The sequence below is a fragment of the Anomalospiza imberbis genome, chromosome 3 (genome assembly GCF_031753505.1).
Source record: "Anomalospiza imberbis isolate Cuckoo-Finch-1a 21T00152 chromosome 3, ASM3175350v1, whole genome shotgun sequence".
Taxonomy (NCBI): domain Eukaryota; kingdom Metazoa; phylum Chordata; class Aves; order Passeriformes; family Viduidae; genus Anomalospiza; species Anomalospiza imberbis.
Window position 1 is genome coordinate 16,237,583 of NC_089683.1, and position 17,749 is coordinate 16,255,331.

Consider the following 17,749-nt stretch of genomic DNA (forward strand, 5'->3'; position numbering starts at 1 on the left):
CTTGCATAAAACCTACTTTTCTTTCCTTCCTCTGGCACAATAATTTTCCTCAGAATTTTCTTGTGTGTGTGTGTACATGACATCACTTATTCTTTTTGTTCTGCGTATCCTTCTTGTCTCATTCTTCCACTTGTAGTCACATTTCCATTGTTTTGTGGCAGGGTGTTGTCACATCATATTTTTCAGTGGAAGACCAATAAATCCTGAAGTACCTGCTTTGTTTTCTCACTTTGATGCCTGACTTCTGAGTTTCTTTTTCTATTTCAAAAATTTTGGTTATTTTTAGGCTCATAACTAACAAATCTGCTTCCTTCCAGGACTGCCATAGTCCAGGAAATTTCTGCCTTTGGGCGTCTCCCCAGAAGTGCTCCGTTCCCCTTACAAGTGCTGTTCAGTCAACTTACTGTTATCTTTTTGGAAAATACTGCTTACCTCAAAGCCCTGTAAAAGAGAAATAAAAATAATAGTAAGTATTCAAAACTGCCAAAAAAACAACATACCATTAAATATTAGTGACACTCTGTCAGATATTCAGATTAGGAGAATTGTTTTCATGCTATCAATAAACTGCTAATTGCATGTTGGATATGGTGTGTACATAACACAGTTTTTATGTATATGTTTACTACAAGGGTCCAAACTTCTACCCTTTTCAAATCTAAGCATAGCTTTTCCTTCTAAATTAAACTTTTAAACTTAGTTAGGTGCATGAATTAAAGTAATTCAGTCAAAAAAATCAAATCTCCAAGGAACTCTTAACATTTGAATGACTGAGGAGTCAGATTTACAGTGGAATTTAGAATTTAGTTTTATAGGCATTGTGATATCTTGATACTTACAGGATGAGGTCCAACCAACACTTCCAGCTTTTTCTGAAAGAGTGGTAAGTGCAAAGTTGTGATAATAAGAGCAAAATGGGAATTAGTAAAGATGAGTAAAAAATGTGTCCACATGTGTAGCACCTTCATATCTGCTGGGTGACAATATCTATGTGCTGGAAACCAGCTTTCTAACAAGAGCTGGGCTGAGTTTATAAATTTGGCATATGATTTACTCAGCCTTCTAACTGTTACATCTTTTGAGAAGTACTAATGGGAGATTTACTTAATGCATTTTACACAAGCTTTTTAAACTCAAAGAGGCAAATCCCTAGCAGTGGCACTGCATTCTCATATACTTATGGGGAGAAATACAAGAGCACTGGGAAGATACTTTTCTAAGAAGTTGTGAAATGTAGCTATGTAGCTTGACCAGTCTTCCTGAAATTGCCTGCCCATCACTTTATTCCTGTATATATTAACTCATGTAGACACTGAATCTGAACTTAAAAATTACTTCCATGTTCATATTCTTAGTCTGTTTTTATTTCTTGAGGTTTGGGTGTTTTTTTGTTCCTTTGTTTTTGTTTGGGATTTTTTTGGGGGGGGGGGGTTGTGGGGTTTTTTTTGTTTTGTTTTATTTACTCTGCTGCTTGAAGCAAATCTCTTCTACCCTAAGGAATGGAAAATAAGAATCTCAAGTAGTTAACCTCCTGCATAACAATGTCCATGAGAAACATTTCCTCCCAGTTCCACTGAGGTGTCTGTGTGTCTTTCTGATGCTGTGTGAGACTGTCTTTTCTAGAGGCATTAATGTGTTACAGCTGGGTGTGAAGCTACTGGTCTGAACAAGGCAGAAATCTCAGCAGCAGCAGCAGCATCTGGTGTTGAGCACCAGTTCTTCTCTATTCTCTGCTCTCTGCATTGGTTTACAGCAGACTGTCATCACATTCCTTCTCTTCAAGTACTGCACAGATTTCTAAAAGGTCACAAAGAGCTTGTGGATGGGCAATGAGCTTGACAGAAAATATGACTGAAGGACACTCTTAGAGGTTTTCTAAGACACTGAATTTCCCTGGGGTGCTGGTATCTGATGTAGCTAACCCAGCTCAGTTCTGTGGGGTGCCTGAGTGAGAGGGTCCATCTGGGATGGAGGTTGGGCTTTCTACTCCAGGTGAAAGAAACTTGCACAAGACTGAAAACACAACTCCAACCTCATTGTTTTTTAAAGGATACACTGCTTTGATCTTTTACAGTCTAATGTGCAGGAAATACTTAGTCCTATGTTACCTCTGTCCTCCCTTTTTCTTTCTGCCTCTCTCTCCCCTTTCAGAGCACTACGTCTCTTCTCAGGACAAGAGAAAAATAGGGTGACAGGTGTAACTCCAATAGGATATGCAAGTTCTGTATTGAGAAACAGTGCATCAAAGTGAACCTCCATGCCAAAAAATATGAGAAAAGCTGTTCTAGGAGCATGTGACATGCTGAGATTGCATGGAGGAAGTACCACCCAAAGCTGATCTTGCACTCATCCATACTCAGATATTTATATCCATACTCAGATATCCATACTCAGATACTGCAGCTGTTAGCAAGAGGTGGGCTTCAGTGAGGCAATATTGCTGGTCCTATGTCTGCTCAGATGCAAGATGGTAAGTAACCAAATAATTTGTTCTCTTCCAAATGAAAGAGAAATTCAGCAGGTTTACAGTCCAGTTCTTATAAAGAGAAGAAGAAAAAAAAAAAAAAAACAACCTACAAACAACTGTGTGTTAGCTTTTGAAGTACTGCCATCAGTAGTAAAACTTAAGAGCTGTTTCAGGCCGTTAGTTTTAAGGAGAAATACCTGATCTATTCATAAAACTGTTAGTCACAGACAGGGTGTAATTTGTGGTGATACTTACTAGAAATTATAGAAACATACTCTTTTTGGTAAGTAATGCAGTTAGTTTAATTGTTTCAAATCTGGATAGGCCTTGTTGCTCCACATAATGTCATTTTATCTATTCAATCATTGTGTTCTTGTGAAATAGAAAGTAAAGTGCTGTCTTCAAGGGCAGCTAACAGCAGTTAAGTCCACTGCAGAGCTTCCTGTGCAATTAATTTTTCTCAGTTTGGCCCTATTTATAGTTCTTGCCCAGTGCAGTGACTGCCCTTTTAAAATATTTTTTATTTGAGACAAGCAATCAACTGAAATATAATTTCCTCTCAGTTACCGTGAGTGACTCCAAAAGTAATTGTATTTGTTTGTTTCATCCTTTGCTTTCTCCTTCATTTTACCTTAGCTAGTGGCTCACACAATCAGTGGCTGTTGCAGTATCAGCTTGTTTTATTGAAATACTGTTTGCATTTGGCTCCTACACTTCAGAATTATGATAAGTTAATGGCTGTTGTAGAGGGGAATATGGTAATGCGGGTAAAACAAATTTGATTTCAAAGATCCAACATTTTCATCTATCTGTAGAATTGGAAAATACTGATCCTTTTGCAAAACAGTAGTTTTACACAGTACATTTGTGTAAACCTTTTTCTGTACAAAATTCAATGCCAGTGTTTTCTTTTGCCATGCAATAGTTGCATTCTGCTATCCCTCTTCTTTGCAGCTTCCAGTAAAAGCTGTGTAAATAATTTCTTGTAAGTAAGCGAGGGCAGTGGTAAACACAGGAAGAGATTCTTACCTACAGCTCATTCTCATTAGCAAATAATAATGTTATCCCTTTCCCATATTGCATTAATTGATCCAGACTGCAAAATGTTCTATGGAAGAATCCTTAACACACACTAGACTGTTTAGAGAACATGTTTTACTTTCCAGAGTCAAACACAAATTAGTTCTATCAAATGGTGCTTTTTTCATTGCGTTACGAGCGAAGTGTTTGGTGTTTCAAAGCAGCGTTCTCCGTAGGTTTTTACAAACCGTGTCACTCGTTGGGAATGAGGTCCGCAGCTATCAGAGCTCCCCGGAGCACGCAGGGAAGGCGCTGCGGGCAGCAGGGGCGGGCGGCGCTGGGAGCGCGGTGCCGTGCGCGGCCGGCCCGGAGGGTGGCACTGGCCCTCCACGCACCGCCCGGCCCCGCGCCGCGGGACGCGGCCCCAAGGCGCGTCCTGCCCGTGCTCCGAGGCAGCGCCCTCGGTCACGTTTTTGTCAAAATATTGGCACCGGTTCTGCAAGCGGCTCCCGAATGGTTTCGGTGCGATAGACACAATGCTGTTTGCCCGGGGGTGAGTAAACAAACCCCAGCCTGCTCTCTGCCTTTCCCTTACCTGTAGACGGGCTAGAGGGTCTCCTACCGCCCGTGGGTGTGAGCCTGCCGCTTTCTGACTGGGATAAGACTGGGAGCTGGGCCATGTGCTATTAAGGGCGATACGCAAGAAAGGCCACGCTTTGAAACCTCTCTTCTAGATGAGAGAATCCTCTTCTATCTCTGTTTCACCCCCACCCCGGTATGGAATTGTCTATAGGTGTATTTGCAACTTTCATGCATAGCCTACTCAAAAACAAATTGCAGAGTTTAAATATGATTGTCACAAACTATTTTGCTGTCACATACTTGCCTGCAGGTCGTCTTTATCTGTTGTGTTGAACTACTCAGTTAACAGGACTATGGACAACAACTTTGTACAGAGACAGTAAACGGGCCAGGGAAAGTGGTGAAAATGCCACAGATTTTTCTGATGCATTCTGGAGGGACAATGACAATGGCATAGAATAAAGAAATCCCACATCTTCAAGGAAATGTAAAGAATTAATGTTAAAAATTAACAATATTGGGCACTCAACTTTCACCTTGCTGTTTATCTTTGAATGACAAAATCTTAAGAATAGGAAGAGAGTGAATCTCTAAGGGAGGACCTAGTTTAAGCCCCCAGTTCTGATCTTAGAGCATTGTCAAGTCGAGGAATTAGTTAATTCTGAAAGAGGAAAAATGTTTTCCTTTCTTAATTTACATTTTTAAAAACATGTTTGTTTGTTTTCCTGCTCAGCTCCCCACGCCTTGTAAATTGTGAATTTCTATTTTGGCTGTGCATGATAAGGAAATCGTTTCATTCTACAAGTGTGTTAATCATCCTGTAGCTTAAAAATATCAAAGTGTAAACGCCGTAGTTTCTAAAGGGGTTGATCTTAAAATAATTACAGTGATCTGACCGTTGCAGCTCTTTAATTTTATAAAATGAACTGTGGGTTTAAAGTGACTTACTGTTGTTTCACCCCAAAACGAGCAGCAGGGTGAAAAAGTTTTGACGGTGAAAATTGGTGGCAATTGCATTGGATTGTTACTGGTTTATAAGTGATCAATACTCTGATTACAACCCCGAATGTGCTGCTGTCAAGAGTTGGGTAAAACACACACAGAAAAAGAGTATTTTAGGGACTGAGGCGTGCTGATTTGCGGTAACGAAGTATTTCACTACTGGGCTGTCAGGGTTAAACGTTGCCTGCACGGAGCTGGAACAAGCCCTGCGCTCCGGGCGCTGAGACAGTAGCGAGGTTTGGCCACAGGAGGCACAGCCGGTGTGCGCTGCACGGAGCTTTCCCTAATCCCTGCGGGGCTGGGCATGGGGAGATGCGGATCAGCTCTGGGCCGTGTCCTCCTCTCCCCACCCCCCGGCCCGTCCCAGCTTTTGCTGACCCTTCTTGTCTTCTGATTGCATTGGTCCTCTGAGAGGGCGCGCTTCTGCTTGGGCAGGGCAGCGTCAGTATTAAGAGATCAGAGCTGGCTTTCTCCCAGCCTACGTGAATGGATTTGGTGTCAAGGGCAAGGGAAGGCAGCTGCTGCCGCCCCAGAGCACCACCCACCCACCTGTTCGCGAGGGAAAGTGTTACTGGCCTCAGGTGAGGCTCCTGCCTTTCACACTAAGAGTCCCCAGAGCACAGAAACCCTGAACACGCTCCCTCCGGCCCGAGGCGCAGCACCCGCCACAGCTGTACTTACCCTAAGCACCAGTGAAGTTTCTCTCTTTCAGATTACAAGTGACTCTTAAATTCCCAAGCAGGACCCACAATTTAACTTCTCATTTCAGGGAAGTTTATGCCTGCGCTTAAATTAGAATGTCATCTGATAAGGCACAGTTCCCACAACCACTGTCTTATGACAACTACACATATTTAATGAACAGTGGCTCCATAGGGTACAGGAAGTGTCCCTGGAATAATAAGGGATATTGCATCGCTTCTGAAGGCAAAAGAGAAAGAAGAAATAAACCGTTTCTGCCTTTCAGGAGTTTAGATTCCTATTTCAAACTTAATTTAATTCTTATGGAGACAGTCCCTGTAGGAGCAGCCAAAGTTTAATCAGTAACACAACAGCGATTTAAGTCAATTCTCAGTATCTTAGTCATATGGAGAAGCTGCTGCAACTGATTAGAAAGCCCATTTCATTGAAATATTGCATGGAAGCATGAAAATTCCAGTGAGGAAAGGCAACAGTCACTTCATCATTTTAGATCCCATGTTAACGCATCACCAACTCTCACACTCAAAGCCTTTTTAGAGAAATTTAATAGTTGGGGCACTAATAACCACCCACAACCCTTAATTCTGAGTGATTATTCCAAGCACAAATTAACAGATCTGGGCCATTACTACCCCAACTGAATCATTCAGAGGGGTGGGAGGGAAGAAAAAAGGCAATTCTCTATGGGAATGCCTCAGGATTAACTGCTTTTATACATTTCCAAGCACTTTTGTCAATAGCATCCCTTGTGTAATAAATTCCTTTTCTCATTCCTTTCACGCTGTTTACAGGCAGATGACTTAGAAGATTGCAATATACACTCAAATAAGATTTTCCAAGTTACAAGAATTATTCACTTCAGGTAATTTTATTCTTTATAGTCTCTACATATTTGAATTTTTACTTGATGAAGTCATAACAATGTATAAGTATTAAAAAAACCAACAAAAACAACACAAATCAAAGCCAACAGTTGGTCCCCAAAGAATAAAGCAAGCAATCAGTTCAATAAACACACTTGATTTATTTTGTATAAAAAGGGTTAAGTTTACAACTAAACTTTTATAAAAAGTTTAGCATGATTAAGTACATCATTACACTTTTTGCAGAAATGTATATTTCTGCCACTATACAAGAAAACTCTAATTAAAGAGTTCACAAGGTTTCACTCATATATATATATTTATATATAAATATATACACAGCATTCAGTCCTAGGTTTGTGTCAAAAAGGTAATTTCTGACCACAGACTTTCCTAAAAAACTGAACACTGGATCCTTCCGGTACTCACGCTCCACCTTTGGAAAAAAAGGCAAAGTCTGCTTTAAAATGGGCAACTCCTTGTGAGATTTTTGTTTCGCTCCCCACGCTGGGAATAGTATATAAAGGAAGCCTTCCAACTAGGGAAAGGGTAGTTAAGAGTCTCTTCATAAATAACTAGGTTCAGTCCAAGTTGAAAAATGGGGTGGGGATAAAGATCAATCTTGATTTTTTCTTCTTTATTCATTTTAAAAGTTCCTTTTACTTGAACGTGGATTTTCCCCTCCAGATACAGCTGAAAAATAAATTCAGCACCTCAAAAAAGAAAAAAAATCCTGTAGACATTTTCTTGTGCAAAAGAAAAAAAAAAATCTCATCAGTGGAACACCTGCAAGAGATTGAAAAGAGGCATATTTAGGAGAATGCTAACAGGGCAGAGATCCGGACAGACTGGCGCCAGAGAGGAAGCCACAGTTTGAACATTTAACCAAACACTCAGAGATTGGGCAAACCCTGGCGTCCAGATGCAACACATACAAGCTCACACACTCGCTCTCAAGAGCACAAATTGAACATAAAAAAAAACATACACTCCAGGGAAAGGCTAGAAAGAGGATTCTCAGTCCAATCTTTATTTAGATCTCTGTAAACGCAATGTTCAGAGGCGCCAGTCTGCCTCTTAGAGCAATTATTTGATTAAAAGCAGTCTCTTATTTAACTGATAGCGCAGACAATCCCACATCACAGAATTCAAGGAATTGTGCCAAGATTCCCAACTTAATCAGTCACTTTGGCCCAGGAAGTTTCGGCTCCAAGAACAGATAAGAATTTGCATTAAGCAGCGAGCAGGATCAGAAGAGCCTGTGCTGCTGGGTGAACCTTAGCGACACACACACACACTCAGGACCTCAAGACTCAGTTATGAGTCTCATTTCTTACTGATTACAAAGGCGTCTCCTAATCAACTTTCAGGACCTATTTTTAGCATTTGCCATCACGCCTCCCATTCCCCGGGGAGGCAGTTTTTACCCGAAGTTTAGGAAAAAGGCGCACTGCACTCACCGTTTGGTTCAGCCACAAAGTGCTTTGCTGTCACTCGACATGAGCTCTGAGGGGAACTCGGACGCCTGCGAGAGAACAAGAGCAGGGTAAGGGCGAGGTGGCCGAGCACCCACAGGGAGGCCGGAGCGGATTGTCCCGGCTCCCGCAGCGCTTCCCCCGCGGCGCGTCCGGGTCCCGCCGCGCCGCGGGGAGGGAGCGCGCCGCGGGCGCTGTCACCCGCCACCCGCGCTGGGGACACCGCCAGCGCCGCCCGAGCTCCCGGCGCAGGCTCAGCGACGAGCCGGGGCGCGGGGGAGGCACTTACCTGTAGCGAGAGGATGCTGATGTCTGTGTTGAGGGTGGTCAGAGGAGTTCTGGAGGAAGGGTTCTGCCCGGGTCTCTGGTGGTGCAGGCTGACGATGCTGGGGTGCGAGTCCAAGGCGATCTGCAGGTCCAGGATGTAGTCGATGACGTGCTGCAAGATTTCCATCTTGCTCACTTTCTTGTTCTGCGGGATGCTGGGCACCAGCTCCTTCAGCTTGGAGTAGCAGTCGTTCATATTGTACAGCAGGCTCATGGGGTCATCCACGGGGGTCTTGCTCCGGGAGATGCCCAGGTTGTGCTCTGAGAGGCCGGTTTTCCTGACGGACCGCACCGGGCTGAAGGCTTTCATGCTGGCTGGCGGGCGGGCGGGCGGAGAGCGCGGTTCGGGCGGGCGGGCTGGAGCCTGCGGAGCGCTGCGCTGCCGCTCTGGCGCTGCCGGAGCTCGCACTGAGGGCCAGCGCTGCGCGGCCGCTCTTATATGGCGGCCGCCGCCGGGCCCGGCCCGCGCTCGCTGCCATTGGCGGCCGCCGGCACGTCAATCACCGCGGGGCGCCCTCACTGGTGGGGCCTTCCGCCCGGGCAGCCAATGGCGGCGGGGGGCGTGGCCGCGCGCACAGCTGAGGGAGTAAATAGTGCGCGGAGCTGTGCGGGCCCGCGCGGGGCTTGGGGCGGCAGCGCCGCGTTCGGGCCCGGCCCCCGGCACCCCTCCGTGACCCCCGGCACCCCTCCGTGACCCCCGGCGCCCCTCCGTGCCCCCAGACACCCTTCCCTGCCCCTTCCCTGCCCTCCGCCGCACCCCGATCTCTGCACGGGCTCGCACCCGTGTGCGGGGCTGGCGGCGCCGCGCCAGGAGCGCAGTGCGGGCTGCGCAGGTCCCGCTGCAGCGAGGGGTGGCGAGGGCTGAGCCCTCCCCAGGTCACCGTGAAGTGGAGCATCCCGGCGGTGCTTGCACGTCCCCACTCAGCACACGGCAGCGAAAGTCAAAGGCCGGGTTTGCAGCCAGCGCTCTACGCTGAGGCTGTAAGCGGGAATGAAATAAGCCAAGATTAAAGATCAAATAAGCCTTTAAATCCCACTGCAACTTTCTGTCCTGATGAGAACGGGACATTGAGCACCCCACCAGCCAGGCAGGCGTCACTCTAGCGCCCTGCTTCCTGAGAACAGGGCTACTTCAGATGATGCTATTAATTGGAGATCATTAAGCAAATCTGCATATTGGAAGTGCATTTACATGTATTACCCTTGAAAGGCTGCTCATCTGCGCCCTATCAGTGCTCGTGACACAGTACTGCCATTAATTATGCATAGATTGTTTCTGGTGACAAATGCAAATGCTTACTACACGCTGTACTTTTAGCAGCTTTTGGTTGCAGCCAATGAAACATCTTCCAGAAACATTCCAGAGGAAAAAGTTTTCGGGGTTTTTCTGTTTTGTTTTGTTGTGCAGGAGAAGTGACTTCGATTTTTTTTTTTTTTTAAGTTTAGCTCCATTTTATTTTCCTATATTTTGCTTATGCTACTGGCTGTATAACAAACGGACACAGCTTCCACCTTCCATTCCACACACTACCTAAGGAAAGTTCAACTTAAAAAAGCGTGAACGTATATACACAACTAATATAAATGAAATTCTGCCCAAATCGCAGCAATTTTCTAATACTAAAACCACACAGATGCCTAAAGCGCGTTAGTGTTCATTGCAAACAAAACCGTAGTAAACGCATACATCCATAAAATCAGTGAGGATTGTGCTGCCAATCATAAATATTAAAAGCAGACAAATACTGCATTTATCTGCGCGGTTGTTGCATAGCTACCCGAAGGGGGTCGGGGCTGTGAGAGAGGAACATTGCGGACACTTGGAGACAAAGCTGCGAAGAGCCACATCAGGTTTTTTTCCAATTAACGTGGCATTCCTGAGCTGGTGGTTGGTTATTCTTTTAACCGGGCACTTCGGTGACTGTCACACCAGGGTGTTTGCCCGGGGCTGTTCTCCGGGGGGGGGCTGGAGGCGGTGCTGAGGCTGATAGGAACACAATTCAACGCGTTTTGAAACGCGAAGGGTGAAAGTGAATCTCGACATTCAATCTGATAGGAAGACAAGTACACTGTTCATGTGCTGTTACAGAGAGTAAATAATAATAAAAACCACCCTGCCAATTAACGACTCACTCAAAATCCCAACTTAGGGCGACTTCAACCCTTACATCTCAAGATACCAATTGGTGGTGGAACTTGACCAGCGGCCACAGGTTTTGGTCATGCAACATACTTGCGCTAATGAAGGCACCAGTGGAAGAAATGTGGAGTGGTTTGGTTGTAATAATAGCCAATGTAAATATGTTCATGCTTCTCCCATCACTGTTTGTCGTTCTTGGACAGCGCAGCAGCACCGGCCGGCCGGGCGCTGCAGAGGACCCCGTATTATTGCTCTAGGTTTTCCACACCAGAGGCTTTGCACGCTTTTTGGAACACCGGGAAGTTGTGTGGAGAGGCTAACCTGGCTATTTTTTCTGCCATCAAATGACTGTCATATGCTCTTTCTGCAAGCAAAATAGAGCCCGCGAGCAGCCAGGCTCCGCTTCCCCCAGGAGAGCGGCTGAAGAGTCTTTCCCTAACATTGCATTCCCTCAATTCTGCTGTTTTACCACAGAAAGCTTTGGCAGCGGCTCGCTAGCTCTGGGAGCTCCTGCGCTCGGGCCCCAGGAGCGGTGTCGCACGCGCGGCGGCCCCGCTGCCCGGCGAGCCGGGGGGACTGCGGGGCGGGGGGGAGCCCGAAACCACCGGGGAGGGGACTGCGACCTGCTCCTCGGGGGCTTTTCCAGGCCCCGTCCCAAGCAGCTCCGAGCGCCCCGGGAGCCGTGCGTCCACCCCTTAGTTTTCAGCCGGGACTTTTACAGCCGGTTCCCAGCTCCGAAACGCCGCCGCCACTCGGAGCCACGCACAAAGCGCCGCTTTCGCCTCCGCGCCCCCGGGATCACGAACCCGGGGCTGCGCTCGGCGGGCGCGCGGGTCCCCCCCGCCCGGCGCCGGCCCGCGGCGGCGCTGGGTGCGCGGAGCGGCGGCGGGAGCGCGGCCGCCCCGGGGGCGCCGTTCCCCCCCGCGCCCCCGTGCCCCGCCCCGCGCCCGGGGCCGGCCCGGACTGCGCGGCGCCAGCCCCGTGACATCAGCCCCTCGCCGCCGCCCCCCCCGCCCGCGCCGCCCGGGCCCGGCGGCGCCGCTCAGGCGGCTGCCATGGCGACCGGGGCTGCGCCCGCGGCGGCGGCCCGGCCTCGCTTCCCCCTCCCGGGCGCACCTGCAGCGGGGGCCGCCGCCGGACGCCTCGCCATGCCGCGGGGGGAGGACGAGGGAATGTGGGAAGGCGGGGGGGGTCGCCCGCAGACAGGAGAGAGGAAAGAGTAAAACGGGCAAAATCGCGATGGACGAGGCGGGGAAAGGTGCCGGCGCCGCTCGCCCCCCAGCCCGGCTGCCCTGCGGGGCCAGCTTGCCGCGACCCGGGCGCGAAGGAGCGGGCCGCGCTTCCCAGGCTCCGATGTGGGGTAGAGAGTGGGGGGTTCGGTCCTGCCGCACCCCTTCCCCTCCCTCCCCCTCCATGCCAAAAAAGTGTATTTTCATGGTTGTTTGGAAGGCTGCCTATTCTTTCGCCTCTGAAGGTCTTCTCAGCCCAGCCCCGAGGCCACACAGTCACCCCCGGCCAGGCTCCCTCCGGTGTGTGTGGGGGGCGCGGGGCTCCGGGCAGAACCTGCGGGGCTGCGCCGCCAACCCCCTTGGGGACCGGCGCGTTCCTCCGCGGCCCTGTCCCCTGCCTCTAATGAAATCTATCGAAAGCATCCAGTAATAATGTAAATAGCTTTAATTGCAGCGTATTTAAGCCATCAAACCAGACTAAAAAAAAAAAAAAAAAAAAAAAAAAGAATCTGTTAAAATTGGCCCGGTTCCAAGTCATTGACACCATCCAGCCTGTCCAAGCGGGGGATCCAAGTATGTTTTGATATAGGAGTTTTCAATGTACCAGGTAAAATATCTCCCTAAACCCGGCCGCTTTTAACTACCCGCTCCCTTTTGTTTGCCTCACGTTTCCAATTCATTCAAAGAAAAGTTGTAGAAGTTTGGGGGTTGGCTTTTTTTTTTTCTTTCTTTCTTTTGAGCGGGAGGGAGAGTAATGCATGCAAAATATTTAGTTACAACTTCTGCGAAAGGCACCGATCTGTAACAGCATTTTCTACTTTCACAAAGGATTTTCCTGTTACTTTTGTTCCGGTCACAAAATTAAAAAAAAAAAAAAGGCGAAAGAAGAAGAAAAAAAAAAAAAAAAAAAAAAAAAAAAAAAAACTTGGGGGAGAGATAAGGTCTGGAAAACAATCTGGAATTGCCAGGCTGTTGGTGGGAGCTCTGCGGGGCTGGCGTCAGGAAGTCTGCGCCGCCTTCTATTACTGTTGATCCAGCTTTGTGCAGCTGCACTCAGTACAATTAGCTTGTAGAAACAATCCTGCTGTAGGCAGCCTCTTCCCTTCAAAGTGCTTTTCTATACTGATCCCCTCACATCATGATGCTGGAAATCAAGTCACAAGCCGACCACTGTTTGGCCAACATCATCTGTGGGAATTCATTAACCTCCATCCCAGAGATGCAACAAGAGATTGTTTGTCCAGAACTAAACTTACAGCTTAATATGATGTAGCCCATACAGGGAAAAACCTGTGTCCCCATTTTTTCCTTTTCTTTTTTTTTTTTATTTTCTCTTTTTTTTTTTTTTTTTTTTTTTTTTTTTTTTTGGTCCATAACAAGAAACACATTGTGCAGCTTTTTCTACTTTTTTCTTTTTTTCTTCAGGGGGTGGGGAATGTAGCTGAAACCAGGCATCAGCCAGCTCCTTTTAAAACTTTGCCATCAAACTGTTTTTTGGTTCATCGGGCTGCAGTTTCCATAGAAGCAACTTATCCCCGCGATCATCTTGTCGGGTGCACTTCGCAAGCTCATTTCCCGTCTGAGCTTGCTCCGCTGCTCTCGGATGCTGCAGCTGACACATTTCCTCCCCGTGCACTTTGCACCCACCTCATCCTTGCCCAGATGCTCGGGGCTGATTGTGCCTAAAAGGGGGTTTCAGCACACTCCACAGCTGCCTTGGGGGAAGGGACCTTTTCTTATTTATTTTTTTTCCCTCTACTTTTCCCTGTTTCCCACTCCTCGCCATGCCGGCAGCAGCCCTCCCCGTGCCCCCGTCCCCAGCGCTGCAGACTGGCAGGGGCGCGGCTGCGGCCCCTGTCCCACGCCTCGCGTGTCGTGCGTGTGCTGCCGTGTGCGGCCGCAGTCGCTGTCAGCCGGGCCCGGGCCCGGCCCGGCGGGGCGCGGCTGCCGTGCGTGGGACAGCGCTGCTCTGCCCCGCGGCCGGGGAGCGGGGCCCCGGCGCTCCCCGTCTGCAGGGGCAGCCCCGGAGCGGCAGCAGCAGGGTGACATCTCCCTGCTCCCGCGGCGCTCTGCGAACAGCTGTGCTGTTGGGAGCAGCAGTCCTGCTTCCCGCAGCCCGCGATGCCCCTGGCGCGGCTCTCGCGTCCCGCTCTGTCGGCAGCGGCTCTCGGCCAGTGGGGCTGGCACCACAGCTCCCTCGCCTCCAGGTCCTTCACTGGGCACGAGAATGCCCTGCCCACCGTTTCCATCCACCCCGCTCCGAACCCCTCTGGGTGCTGCTTCAAGGAACCTATGGATACACCTTCTTTGAGACCCATTTCCAAACTCCATTCTCTTCTGGGCCATATTTGCAAATGCTACAGATCCGTCGCCTTCTAAGATCTCTTTTCCTCCTTCCTCATTGTGCTTTTGAATAATGTTGCTTTCGCACAGTATCATTCTCTTCATTCCTGCTTTTAAGCATCCCAGATCTGCTGCTGTTAATCCCAGGCTGTGTATTGTTGGGATGCTTTGGAAGTGTTTTGGCAAAACATAAATGTTTTTTCATTCTTTTGAGACATCTCCATTTTGGCTAGAAGTGTTGGACTATAGGAAGGGCAGGCCTTTGGATTCTGTTTCGACATGTGTATCATGATCATATTCCTAAATTGCTGCTGTTCTGTAAAATGACTTTTACTCAAACTGTATTTTCCAACACCACTCTGCAAAGAGGGGTGTTTCCATTTGAATTGCATTGTTTTGCTGCAACATTTATATCAAATCCAAATTCGGATGCTTTAGTTCTAATATTTATTTCTGGTTTGTAGGATTTCTCTTTTTTTGTAAGTAGGACCAGTGCCCTGAAGGCTTTGCTATATAAACTGCTATCTGCAAAGAGCTATTGCTTACCTGATTCGACTTGAAGCAAATTGCCGTGAAATCTGAGAGCAGCATCTCTCTGGCATAGTAAGTTCTACTGGTATAAGGTGTATTAGATCTATTTTTACTCAAAGCCAAATACATTTCTGTTTAAAAATCTTTATTTTATTAATGCAACATCTATGCTTTAATTAAGTTGCACATGGTCCTCTATAAGTCCTTATAGTGAACCATTTAGCTGGCTCTCTAACAGCATGGTTGTTCTAAAATCTGGGATCAAGCAAGTACACTTATTACTGCATGGCTTATATAGCAGATGGTTTTCATCTAGTGTAACTTTTCTAGTGATACCTTTAAATTAATGTAGGTCTAAAATGTTGCAGATTTTGCACTCCCCACCAATTCTCTGGAAAATCTATTCAGGATAGAAAAGGGAGAAGGGGCCAGGCAGGAGATTGCTGACAGTACCTCACATGCAATAAGAAATAAAACAAGGAGTAAAAAATGGGCTTATTCTTTTGTGAATTATCTGGCTGGCTGGTCCAGCTCTCCTCAGTCTCCCACTTTGGCCCAGTTTTGATCTTTAGGTACAGGTCTGTGGGAATAAGATCACAAAACACTTGGCTTAATTTCACCAAAATAAAAAAAATAGGGACTGGGAATTAGCTTGGTGGGAGAAGATTTTGCAAATCTGATCCAGGTATGGTTTTAAACACACACACCTCACTCCACCCCCCAGATTGTAAAATTATGATAATTTCAATATAAGTATATTTTCATAGTATGCTCTGTGTGTTTTGTTTTTCCTCAGTAATAATAACAATGTTTCATGAACATAGAGGAGAAATTGAGTCTATACTGCAACTGGCATCTAATTGTTGGTCAATCTGGTCTTCCTATTGTCTTCAGGAAGAATACCTCAGTTCCATGGTGGAAAGCTTTCTATTATTAAGCAGGCAGTACTAACTTAACTTTTTGAAAGCAATTGTTATAGGTTATGTCAACACAGGACCCACAGCATTCTCAGTCCTTTTTAACTAATGTGCAGAAAAAAAAATGTATGGTCAGGAAAGCCTAATTGCACTCAGGGTTTGGGTACTGGAAGTGCATTTTAACGAAATATGTGCACCACATCCCAAATGCACGTGCACCCTCATGAGTGCTGTTGAACCATGTGAGTTCTAGTGAAGTTTCCTAGGCTGCTAAAACTTTGCTCCTTTATTGGCCCAGAATGAGCATTATCTAGGTTAAGCTGACTTTCTCAGTGACTGTCGCCTGCATCAACCCACCTGGGACACACAAAATAGGTATGTGCCTAAGTCTCTGGAGAGGCCTGGTCTAGGAGGTGTGTGCAAGATCATGGTTAAATGCACACTGACAGCATGGAGCTTAGCACAAGGCGCAGCAGCTGGAGCTGCTGGAAAGTTCAGGGGCAAAGAAGGAAAGGAACTGCTGCTTTCTCATAAGCAATTTTTCTCATGAGAGCACTTGTCCTGGAAGTGAGTGATGCAGATTCAATGTTCTCCTCATCAGAGGTGATATAAACTCCCTCCTGCTTGCAAAGCAACCCTAACGACCAGAGATAAGGCTAAGGTGGAGGACACCCGCCCATCCTGTTCCAGCTTGCCACAGTAAAGAAACAGATGCAAATTTCGGAGGGCCAGAGGCATTATAAACAAGAGGGAGCCTAACACTATAGCTCAGGGGTAAAGGCATCTCCTGGATGGCAAGAAACCTGAAGTCTGGGCCTGCTGGCCTGGCAGACTCACCCATTCTTGAGGGTGAGGTTCATCTCACCTTATCTTAGCTATTTGGAGGTTTTATGTCTCATCTCTCTATAGACAGTGGGAAGAGAGAGCAAGAGACACCTGCAGAGAGTGATTCATTCTGTGCCCATCTGACACCTCTCTCAGGATGGAGTGAATCTCCTCGCTGGGGGCCGTTGCTCACCATCAGTTCTCAGCAGGAGCCAGACAACCAATTTCAGCCAGAAGCCTGACTTATAGATGCCAAGCGAGGTGGATTCCACTGTGGATGACTAATTTTTCTGATTCATCATACCCGAATTTAGCCTTTAAAATTTGGGTATGTAGTCAAAGTTAGTTGAGTTCTGTCTGTATCGTGGTCATTCCTTCCACTGGAAGGCTGAACATGGGTAGCTGGGGTGAAGTGTCTTGGGATGAAGTGTTGCTGAGCCTGTAGAGCCTAAAGACCATGTGGCCATGTGTGTTCCTAGTCTGTGCTTGTGGATCCTGGTGCTGGGTGTCTGAAATGTAAGTATGGAACTATAACATGTCATTTTGTGCACTTCTTTTGAGGATGGTCTAACTGACTCGAGGCACTACGTACTACTTCTAAGAGAGGAGCTAGATGTGTAAAATATGCATAAAAATTGTTTGAAGATACTACAGGGCTACAGTTGGGATTTTCAGAGAGCTGAAAGTCTCTGTATTTAAATCAAAGAAAGTGAAGTACCATGGAAAATGGACTGTGTACTGCATTTTATGCACTTGAATACCCAGAAAAGTCTGTCTCTATCTTCTAAAACTGGAGGTTGGATGCCTTTAAAAATATCACCTTTAATACTAGCTCTGAAGAGATGAGTCTGTAGTTCTCAGTTTCAGAAATCTATAGTTTTTTCATTTTTGATAATGTGGAATAGTGTTGTGGTGTACTGCAGCATAAATCCCAGCTATGTACTTAATTGTTTCGTCAGGGATCAGCAAAAGGTCACCCAGCTTTCTTATCAAATTACTGGAGTGCAAGTGTTTTCTGTGCTGGTCTGAGTTTGATGCACACATATTCTTTGCAAATGGATGATTCCAGGGAAAGACAATTTTAGTTAAAGGTCACCAAAAGCTTATTGTCCAGTCATTTTGCAAATTTTAGATTGTGGAAACAATTGTGGAAAATAAGTGTCCAGTTTGGCAAAATTACAGTAATATGTTCTCCTGATGGGTTTTTAGCTATGAATACAATTGGAGATGATGCCACCACATTGTTCATGTAATTCCATAAAGCTGAATGCCTTCAACTATTCCAAAACGCATGGTTGAGAAACACTTCTACTTCTTTAATCAAAT

The 17,749-nt window shown here is 46.8% G+C and overlaps 1 protein-coding gene and 1 long non-coding RNA gene across 2 annotated transcripts; one reads left to right on the top strand and one right to left on the bottom strand.

Annotated features, from left to right (window-relative positions):
- Positions 1-3,910: 3,910 nt before the first annotated feature.
- LOC137470326 (uncharacterized) lies at positions 3,911-7,071 on the top strand. Its single transcript, XR_010997002.1, has 2 exons — positions 3,911-4,040; positions 6,565-7,071. It is a non-coding gene; the product is annotated as an uncharacterized lncRNA (long non-coding RNA).
- Positions 6,778-8,850, bottom strand: ID2 (inhibitor of DNA binding 2). The gene is made up of 3 exons (XM_068183506.1): positions 8,401-8,850; positions 8,097-8,161; positions 6,778-7,422 (listed from the first exon to the last, which is right to left on the bottom strand). Exons 1-2 carry the CDS (start codon positions 8,746-8,748, stop codon positions 8,105-8,107), a joined length of 405 nt encoding a protein of 134 aa, XP_068039607.1. The 5' UTR covers positions 8,749-8,850; the 3' UTR covers positions 6,778-7,422; positions 8,097-8,104.
- Between the last annotated feature and the right edge of the window lie 8,899 nt (positions 8,851-17,749).